We start from the raw sequence: 11469 nt of genomic DNA, 5'->3' as shown, positions 1-11469 counted from the left end.
ATGGTCTTTAATGACGAGGTCTCATTATTTCTACCAGTCAGAGACGAGACGGGGCCGTGGTCCAATAAGCTAGCCTGGCAAACAAACCTATCTTTTTCCATCAATGGTGTAACTGTAACAGGACCGTACTGTAGTTTTGCTTCAGTTTGGATGATTATATGAGGTGAGTTGTAAAAAAAGGCAAAATTTAACAAGCCAATAAGGCACATAGTGTGTCACATACTATAGAAATAACATCTAGAGAGACATGCAGGGGCTTACATGATTTAACTTGATCTACTGTAATATATGTTGACTAGCCCACTGGTATACTTTTTGGTGATATTCTAATTTTTTGAGATAGGATTTTTGAGTTTTCTCAAGCTCTAAGCCATAATCAGCAATATTAAAATAATAAAAGGCTTGCAATATTTCAGTTGATTTGTAATGAATCCAGGATGTATGGCATTTTTGTTTTTTTAATTGCATTAAAGAAAATAATGAACTTTATCACAATATTCTAATTTTCTGAGACAGTCCTGTATATATATAAGTTCTAATCCAACATGGCCAGCTCCATGATGAAAACCTAATCACTATGTCCCCACAAAATGGCACATTCTGGGGAAATGTTCAGGTGAGTACACATTCATAAAAACATCAAGATGTATTTTTCATTAAATCACTGCCAATAGAAGATTACTATAATATTCACCACGTCTTTGTAAAAATGTGACAGTCCCTGTTATAGATAGTTAGATAGATAGATAGATAGATAGATAGATAGATGGAATTTATTTTCGTGTTTGTAAATGTAATATGAAGTGAATTAAACCTTTTTATTATTTATTTTTTTTAATTATTAGACCTAATTATTACACCAGTTATTAAACAATTTATGAGGTATGTAGTAAATGTTTCAAACAAAAAGGCCAGACTGGTGTGGTCCAGGTATTACAATGCATACAACTTTCTATGGTCATTTGCTAATAATGTTAAAAAGGCCTCAAAATATGCACATTTATGGAATTTAAATAACATCAAATAGCTACTTACAGGAAGTGGTAAAATATTTGGCCAGAGGGCAAAAAGGTTGTCGGAATATATCTCCTGGAACTCCAGTTGCTGACCTACTTCATTTATTGGACAGTAGAGCAAAGGTATTCGTTGTAAAAACCAACGTCTAGTCTCCAGTTGTTAGTGCCTGCCCTGTGAGCACTTTTTTTTTATTTGTCATCATCTTCACTGCTCTGGCAGTTTATGTCTCGCGAGAGCAGCCGAGCAGGGGCTTGACGAGATCTGAGGCGCTCAGGTGTAAGAGCCTAGTAGACAGATAAGTGAGTCTGAGAGACTGCAGGCATCTCTGTGATCTCCGGGCTCCAGGCTGCACTCGGCGCACTGCACACACACACAACCAACTGCACTGCATCGCCGCTCGGATAAGCGAAGGACTACGGTGCATCTATGACTGTTCCCCAGGTCTTCCAGTTGTCTCCCTCTCTTCTTCTTTTTCTTCTTCTTCTTCTTTCTGGTGCACTTTAATTGGAGAAGCTCGCCAAGATGATGTCCATGAACAGCAAACAGCCGCACTTCGCGATGCACCCTTCTTTACCCGAGCCCAAGTACACCACCCTGCATTCCAGCTCGGAGGCTATAAGGAGAGCCTGTCTGCAGACTCCACAGGTAAATAACACTCCCCCCCGCAAAAAAACTTCCACTTTCTCCGTCTTTTCCCTGCTGTGGCTGCTTGCAAGCAGCTGTGTTGAACACTGTGTGCGTGTGTGTGCGTAAAAGCAACCGCCGCTCCAAGGCGAATTTAGCCAAGACGCGCGCTTAATGTTTTTTTCATGGCGATCACTCGGATTTGTCTGTGATCTTTTTTGAAAGCAGGACAAAATCCCGACTCCTTTGATTTTGTGATAATTTTTCCTGACTTGCTGCTGCTGAAGGAATACTCCTAGTAGTGTTTGTGTCGCCTCTGACAGATGCATTTATTCATCTTTCCCTCTTGTCTCCCTTCTCCTCGTGTTGTCCCATTTTCTTACACATTTCACACCCCTTCGTGTTCTGTGTACTCTTGCAGCTGCAGAGTAACATTTTCGCCAGCCTGGATGAGACTCTTCTGGCCCGGGCTGAAGCTCTGGCGGCCGTGGACATCGCCGTGTCCCAGGGCAAGACGCACCCGTTCAAGCCCGACGCCACCTACCACACAATGGCAACGGTGCCATGCTCGTCTACATCCTTCGTTCCACTGGCGCACCACCATCACCATCACCATCACCACCACCACCACCACCAGAACATGGAGCCCCCGGACATCATGGACCACATCAACTCGCAGTCCCTCAGCCTAATGTCCAGCGCGCACGACGGGGCCGGTGGAGGAGGCGGCGGCGGAGGCGGCGGTGGAGGACTGATCTCTTCCGCCTCTGCCCACCCGCACTCTCACATGCACGGCTTGGGTCACCTCACCCACCAGGCTATGAGCATGAACTCGCCGCTCACTCATCACGGGCTCTTACCGGGCCACCACGGCGGGAGTCAGGGCGGCCAGGGGCTCAGTAACGCAGGACTCCCTTCAATCAATGACTCGGACACAGACCCAAGGGAGCTGGAGGCTTTCGCTGAGCGCTTCAAGCAGCGGAGGATCAAGCTCGGGGTGACCCAGGCGGACGTTGGCGGCGCTCTGGCGAGTCTCAAAATCCCCGGCGTGGGTTCACTCAGCCAAAGTACAATTTGTCGTTTCGAGTCGTTGACTCTGTCTCATAACAACATGATTGCGCTCAAACCTATTCTGCAGGCCTGGCTGGAGGAGGCCGAGGGCGCACAGAGGGAGAAAATGAGCAAACCTGACATTTTCAACGGTGGAGAAAAGAAACGGAAGAGGACCTCGATAGCGGCCCCGGAGAAGAGATCTCTGGAGGCTTACTTCGCAGTTCAGCCTCGACCCTCGTCCGAGAAAATAGCAGCCATAGCCGAAAAGTTGGACCTGAAAAAAAATGTTGTACGAGTGTGGTTTTGTAACCAAAGACAGAAACAGAAACGGTTGAAATTTTCCGCTGCTCACTGATGACAAAACGAACATAAATCAGAACAAAAAAAGTTTTGTGGCTGAATTTGGGACCAAATGGACACTGAGACACCACTTTCAGTCTTTTGTCTCCAGCGATTTTACAAGTTGGTAACGATGGGCTTTCTACCCATGTTACGAGGCTCGGTTTATTCTGTTTATTTTTCACGTTATCGGTGAATGTGAAGTATGCAAACAACAGATTACACAGAAAATTCGCTCAAGTTGTAACGAAGGACGTCTACATTTGCCTTTTAAAACACGCGTGGACAGAGGTAATTTGCTTTATAATAACAGCGAGTTATTCCTCCTGAATAGGCCTATATTATTTGAAGTACAGCCATTTAAGAATTACCTCATTGATTGTTGAACTGTGTTTTTGGTTGGAGTTCTTCTAGTTGTTGGTATAGAAATAATCCATGAACCTGTTCGTTTAATCATCTTCTTAATTTATTCCTTTTGGAGGCTGCTATAAACTCAAATTTAGTTTACTACTTTGATGGCTAACTGGAAAAATAAAAAATAACATTAGGCCTGCATGGAATTTAAATTTACCGGCAGTAATTATTTTAGCCTCCTCAGGCTCCCACCTCTATAAATATATTAATTTTGAATTTGCACAAAAGGACCCTTTGGTTTATAGATCAGTAATGTGAAAATGGTTTTGTATATACAGACTTTACTTTATCACTCTCTGAGCTAAATGAGCTGAGATAAATTCTAGGGTCTATTTATTGTCTCCATTGGGATCTTTGTTGTAAAACAAGTTTCAGAGACACCCAGAGAGCACGAGTCCTTTCTGCTTCACGAAGGAGGCATCACAATAATTTATTATTATTATTATTATTAAAAAAAGAGGAAATTTTAGTCTGCAGTGGTAACACTATGCATCGGGTTAAAAAAAAAAGAAATCACTGCATTACAGTAGGGTTGTCTACTGCTAGACCTCATTTTGTGGATGGTGTAAAATCACTGTTTAAAATGCCTGTTTTCACATTAAGGTCACCACGTTGTTTATCGTGTTAACTGTTAACGGGAAACGTTGTGTAAGTAAACTTTTACTTTGTGCACAAGTATGTTTACAGAAACCGCGGCGACATGTGCATCAAATGTCCCACTGTCTCCTTTTCCTGTCCCATAACTTCTCCACTCTCCTCTGTTGTCCTGTTACTTTCATTGGTACTGTTCATCCTGTAAGCCAAAATTCAACAGGGAGATGTGTTCCAGCAATCTTCTAATAAATAAAAAAAACACGACACTTTTTCTGGCCCTGACGCTCAGCCTTGATGTTTTGAGAATAAATGTCGTTATTTTGTATTCTGACCACAGCTTAACATTTATCGAGATTGTGTTAATTTTTCGAGGTTGCTATTGTATGAACGTGGTAAATTGTGGATAGGATATGCCCAGCTAGGGAGAAAAATTTCTTTTGTTATGTTATGAAAATGTTTTATATATATACATATATATAAATCACCATTTAAGGAGATTTATTGGAATATACAATTTATTCATGAGATCTATGTAACATTTCCTTTTTTAATTTTAAGACCAATTTATTATTGTTATTATTATTATTATTATTATAACTCACATTTTATTTTAAAATTATTACAAGTACTATAAGAAATGTACCTTTTTTTATACCTGCCATATTGTAAAATTAAGCATTTTTTATAATATTTCTCTTCATCTATGACTAACGCAATGTTACCGTAAAGTCATGCCAAAGGGCTCATCATCAGATTGAGAAGAATTGAACAGAATAGATAGATTAGAAAAATGATAGGCACTGTAGGCAGGTGAGTAAGTCGAGACAGACAGATACGGTGAGTATCTTTAATATACTGCACTGTACACTGAATATTTGTGCTCATTCACATATGTTTTCGGTGGCCTACACCAACACCAGGCTGATTTTATTAAAACACATAAATTATTCACCACAGCGTACATGCACTTACTATACAGGACGCAAGGAGGAAGGCTAGTGAAAAACTGCAGGAATACCAGGAAGGCCCGTTATTGTTTTTCTAACAGTGTTTTATATATTTTTTTATTTGAATTTATATAATAACTCGTCATAAAATACAGTTTTTTTAATTAATCGGTAGCTATTTTCGTTCTGCCATTCCTATTTTTATCTGAGGCGTTTGAAGTTTTACAAAGCATCCCATCCCACGCAGAGTAACACAACACCTCTGGCTCTGAAGCCGCTCCACACGCGGTACCACACCAGCCAAGCGGCCATAATTTCAGCACCACGAACAGCTCCGCTGGCGGACACAGCAGTATAATGCATTATTGAAAGGCTGAATCAAACAGCTCAGCGCTGCTGTCTCTCAGCTCAGGGCCGCTGGATCAGGTCGGACTGTCTGCCTGCTCAATAGCCTCTAATATGTTAATGGCCGTAGGGGAAGCCCGAGGTACCGTCCCCAGCTGCCTCGCCTGCCATATGTCAGCCCGTTACAACACAGTCTTCTATTAATCAGGGGGGGTATTTCATCGGGAACTTCACCGATATCATAACCCCTAAAGCTCTATCGATATGCACGGTACGGCTGCATTTGATCGTATATCCTTTTGGTATTAAACATATTATTATCATCCTCATCAGGTCCTTAAAGTCTCCTCCCTTAAACTGTGCTCCATCTCTCTTCAGAGTATCCTTGACGGCAGCAAGAGTGCGAAATGATGCAAAATCCTTCCGAGTCAAGTGCAGAGTTTCTTCAAAGGTTCCTTCAAATATGGACCGTTTTCCATACTGAGTCTTAACCAATTGAAATCTTAGCAGACGAACACGTGTCAACAGTAATTCTGTGCACAAGTGACTATACTTTACATGCGGGCAATTCAACAACACCAACAAAAACATTCTAATCATCTTCTTGTTTGTAATTCACGGATGTAATTATGATGTCATTTCTGTTAACCTCAACGGCCTACAAGTAAAGCCCATTCCATCTGTGATCCTGGAGGACCGGATGCAACAGTTAATTAATTTGACTAATTAGCTGCTAAATTAGATGACAGTTTATAAGTTTCAGCAATACAATAGTGGAAATTCTAATTTCTTTGCCCGTTTACTATATATATATATATATATTGTTTACTTTCTTTTACGGACAAAACAAAAATGAATGATAGATGAATGAGTGAAATGTAAATTTTGTATTTGTATGGACTCAATGACTAATTGACTAATTAGGTGTGTCTGAGTTTTACACGCCATATTACTATTATTATTATTATTATTATTATTATTATTAGATAACAACATTCGCTACCCCCTCACTAGCTCCTATTAAAGGCCGCGTTGAATTAATGATGGGGAAGTCCAAACCCAAGGATCTCATAGCTTAATTCCTTCAGGCTAACAGTCAGAGTGGTAATTAATCTATGCTGTGGATGTAAATAAAAGGAAATTGGATTTCTGGAAAAAAAAAAAAAAAAACGACAACGAGATGAGGTTTTTTGGTGACATCACGTCGCTAAATAATGATTATATCGCATGTTATGGTAACGCAGGCGCTTAGATTTACGAGCCTGTGACTTTTTTCCTCAGCTCTGAGCGGAAGGAAGTGGACCTATATATTTCCTAATAGCAGCCGTAATGGCACCCGGGTTATAATTGATGAGCTCATTAATAATTATAACAACACATTAGAAGGTGAAAATTATAACAGAGAAGGTGCATATATAGTGATGCTTATTTCTGAACTGGGGTAAGCCCTTATTTTTGACTGTTTTACATCGGCAGTATCTTAAGAAAAAAAAAAAAATCTCCCAGCGAGGGGTCCGTTGATCTAACAATGCAAAGAGAGGTTGGCCTTTTGGACGGAAATGTCAAGCCGGTGATGTGGATGGGTAGATCCCCCAGATCTGCACTCATTTCCCACTCATATTTGCTCAGTAATCCGCTGTGGCTGCCCTCCATCGCCCGGGACCCGGTTTGAGAGGCGACGCTGTTGACACAGGGGTATATTTCAATCACAGAGGGTTCAGAGTCAGGCGAACAACTTATTTGTCTAATAAATCCGTCATTTAGTAAGAAAAATATTTGATCTTGAGGGGCTGACCTCTTATCATGTAGCTATACTGAAAAAATCTGGTAGATATGAGGATTTATGCAGGTGTAACTTGCATATTCAAGGTTGCGCGCATTCGCCTAAAGAAAAAAAAAATCTACCACCAAACTTCTGATTGTAGCTTTCTGGAAATAAATAAAAAGTAAAATCTAAGAGAAGGCTAAAAAAGTTTTGTAGTTCAGAGGAGAACTGGAGGATATAACGGGGCTGGTGTTGGGGAAAGACGTCATTTTCCATTCGCTTCTTTGTTCTGATCTGTTCGTTTGTATGGGGTTTAAAAATATTGAATCAATAAAAAATCACAACAGAAAGGTACCTGGAAAAATCACTCACAAGAGCCAACACATTTATCAGCGTGATTTTTGTGCCAAAATACAACTAAATAAACGCAGAGAAAACCGAGAATGAAACATCAGCCAAAATCTTTATGATTTTATGTCATTAAAAACAACAACTTTTAGTTTTATGAGTTTAACGAGTTTTATGGTACACCGAATTGACATTAAAATTTAAAATAAAATTGACATATTTTATGTATATCCACTACTAAAGCTTTCACCTTAGACTGAACTCCAGGGGTGAGGTGAATGATGCAACTTCCGTCCAAATGTGCCATTTATTCATTAACTTTTTGTACAAGTGGCCTAGACTGTCGCTTTGGTTACAACTCCTAGAGAGTACACATATTCAAACCAGAAATAACACAATTGTTAAAAACTCGAACAGTATTTTTGACACGAGTCATAATGGAACCAAACCAACAATGCACTCTGTCTCGATGCGTCGGCTTCTTGGCGTCATTTCATTGTCTCTTTATAGCATTTAACATATTATTTAGTGTACACTAAATAAAATAACACAAACAACCTGCACTTTTAAGATAGACACTGTTAAATTTCACGAGGGGACTCTTGACTTAGCAGTCGTCTGTTTTTATCTCTTTATTCTACTTGTTGGACGAAGCGGCAGGGATGGAAAACGACGCCGACGTAACAAAGCAACCAAGAAATTTTTAACGCCCCTGCACCATTTGACATTCATGCTGCTCAAGTGTATGGCGCTAAAACATCAAAACACTTGTCAACGTCTGCGCTGACTCGTTGCAGGATGTTTCACCTCATTCAAGAAATTACGCCTTGCCAACTAAATGTCACTTCATGCAAAATGTGCCTTATTCCTTAAATGTCATTTATTTCCTAGTTCCTGCCTCTTTAGAGCTGTCATGGCCCCAGGCGGGCTGCTCATTGAACCGTAGCATTGAACACATTTCCCTGTCATCATTACCTGCATTTGGCGCAGGCAGAGGGCGCCTCAGTGTAGGGGCGAGGCCTTAGTACAGGAAATAAGGAGAAGGCTCAGAAGTCACATTAAAAACTTTCATAATTACAAAAACATTTGCAGCTACACTTAGAGCTCGCGTTGACAGTCTGTGCTCATATTAGTTATTTATTTAAAGGCGAATTATTTAACCATTTAAGTGTAAACAAGTAGGATACTATATGGTAGCCCCAGTTAGCACGACAACACAATATTATTTAGTGTGTCATATTTTAGCGAATGTAAGAGAAACAGTGAACATAGAGTGGACTTGCTCTTCAAACAAATAAAAAATCAAGTTGTAATTTGTTATTAGCTTAGATTCATAAAGTAATTAGCTTGATATTTCAACATTCCATTTTACAAACAAATAATTGCCAATAATCTCATGTGGACAAACATTTCAATATTAAATTCAACTGCACCTCCATTATGGATATTACGTTAATGTATTTGGCGGATAGCGACGTTGATTCACAGCGCACCGCTATTTCCTCAACTTCCAAAAACGCTGAATGTTTTGTATTGGTTATACAAATGGACCAGGGTTTTCTTTTTCTTTCCTTTCCCCCTTTTTTCCCCTTCCATTACTTTCCCTCCTCCGCCACTTCTACATTAATGGATTTTTTATAGCAGCACTATAGGCCATAACATGTTTTTTTCCCCCGTTCAGGACCTGTGAGGCCATTTCATGTGTCACAGTGAGGCCAGTCCCCCCTTCGCCAGCTATTGAATATCTTCCTCTGTACACACGGACTTTGATAATGAGGAGAGTGTCGGCCACGGTCTGCCCGCCGCCACGCCATCAAATATTTATCAGTGTTGATTAAACAGCCGGCAGCTGTCGATCGGCAGGGTGTCAAATTTGTATCCAGCTCTCTCTGTAGATGTGCTGCAACTACCCACACCCTGAATAATAGCGTTGGAATCAGCCAGCAAAAATAATAAATGACCAAGTTCACCACCAAGTGTGTGCGTTTGCGCCAGTGATCAAATAGTCTCCTACAGTCTGCAAAAATACACCCTCCGTTTTCTTTTTTTTTTACCAGCAGCAGGGAATATAATACAAACATATTTGTAATTAAACACAAAGACAGCATTCATATCCTACATTAAAAAAGAAAATCAGGATTATAAAATAATTGCTCTAATTCTAACTAAAGTACAATTTAAATGGTTGGAGGAGTAAAGATTTTTTTTTTTAGATAGAACAATAATTTCGTTTTTTCATAGCTGTAAATACTCAAATTATGAAGGAAGGCGTTAAGACTGTATCTATAGCACCCCCATCAGGGGAGAATTAGAAATTATATATTATTTTAAAATAAGGCAGAATTGATGTCTAATGTTTCTCTGAAGTTAGAGGTAAGGCCTTGTTGATGTTATCTGAATGAAGAAAAATCAATAGAGTGTCCTAGGAAGAATGCTAAGACGTGGAAACATGTGTGAAAGTGTGTGTGTGTGTGTGTGTTCAGTGTGTAGACACTTCTTATGTGAAGGTTAGGGTATAGGTTATAACTTGAGCTTTTCTAATCTCACTTGGATGTTGAAGTTTTCAGTGGCATCATGAGTAAGAGGGGGAGAGAGAGAGAGAGGGGGGGAGAGAGAGAGGGGGAGAGGGGGGGGGGGGGGGGGGGGGGGAGAGAGAGGGAGAGAGAGAGAGAGAGAGGTTACTGAGGCTTGGTTTAATATTTCATGAGCTGTTGGAGAATAGAGAGGAGAGACTTCCCAGGAAGGTTGCTTCAACTCATTTGCTGAACTCTGTCCTTGCTGAAAAGCATACAGAGGAACAACTGTTGACACACACACAAACACACACACACACACACACACCCAAACACACACACACACACACACCCGCATACAAAGATACACATGTAAACATGTAAGCACCTCTGCTCAGCAATTGTTTTTTTAGGTTTTGCATTGAATTGTCTGTATGCAGAATCTAATCTTTAACCTTCACCTGAACTTGACACTAAGTAACACCTGTTAATGCCTGAACCTTATTTTAACCCATTAATCACACTCTCAGATTTGGGCTCTACCTGGTAAGGGGAAGGTTTGGATACTCTACCATTTATTATTATTACTATGCTACTGTTTCACATACAGTAATACAGTGTTTCCCAACCTTTTTTTCTGGGGACCAATAATTTAAATGTTGCAAACCTTCGTGACCCAAGTCAATAGACGTAATTCGTAAACTCCTGGGAAACATGATGTGAGACAACAAACAATGCAGTAATATGTACTGTAGTACCGCTAGCCATAACCCCTATACAAGGGACACAAATACACATCCACAAACCCTCACTGGCTGTGTTGTTGTCCCGAACGTTGAACGTCACTGACAAAGCAGAGCACGGGTGACATATATGTAATTGTTGTCTATTTGTCAGTCCCTTAGAAGATGTACACCCCATTCAGCTGTGGCACTTCAGAGTCCCATGGCTCATTTAGCAGAACAACAAAAGTGTAATTGGATGACTGATGGATGTTTGATTTTTCTCCCCCTCTCTCCAAAGGCTAAAAACACACATTTCCATCTCCCTCATCCTTTTTCAAATCATCTACATTTAATGCACGTTTTCAATACATTCACTGATTCTTTCCGCAACCTGCATGATCAGACAGCATAACACAGAAAGAGAGAAAAAACACACATAGAGTAGAGATGAAGAGACAGAACAGGGGAAAGAAGGAAGAAAAAAAGCAGGAGACAAAAAAGACAGCTCAGCTTACTGCCCATTGATTGGCTCTGTGATTATATTGGCCTCTTGTTACCCCAGACTGGAATATCATCCTCTAGATCCACTTACTGGAATATCCGACTCATGACACAGCTGTTAAATCAGCACCTCGACCTGACTGGGACCGAATGACAGGCCAACAAATAAAGAGGGTGATTGCTGCACCGCCGCTGTTAAAGTAAACAATCATTTTATACTCCTCTGAAGACATGTTGCAGGGGAAGAGCAATCGCTTTTACACAAGGTAAAGTTTGGTGCAAAG

General features: G+C 40.5%; 1 protein-coding gene across 1 annotated transcript; it reads left to right on the top strand.

Annotated features, from left to right (window-relative positions):
• Positions 1-933: 933 nt before the first annotated feature.
• On the top strand, positions 934-4305 carry pou4f1 (POU class 4 homeobox 1). Its single transcript, XM_008309925.3, has 2 exons — positions 934-1662; positions 2063-4305. Exons 1-2 carry the CDS (start codon positions 1540-1542, stop codon positions 3047-3049), a joined length of 1110 nt encoding a protein of 369 aa, XP_008308147.1. The 5' UTR covers positions 934-1539; the 3' UTR covers positions 3050-4305.
• The last annotated feature ends 7164 nt before the right edge of the window (positions 4306-11469 follow it).

This window comes from Cynoglossus semilaevis, chromosome 5 (genome assembly GCF_000523025.1).
Source record: "Cynoglossus semilaevis isolate Cse_v1.0 chromosome 5, Cse_v1.0, whole genome shotgun sequence".
Taxonomy (NCBI): domain Eukaryota; kingdom Metazoa; phylum Chordata; class Actinopteri; order Pleuronectiformes; family Cynoglossidae; genus Cynoglossus; species Cynoglossus semilaevis.
The sequence above is the reverse complement of the archived record's forward strand: the minus strand, read 5'-3'. Positions and strand labels throughout refer to the sequence as shown.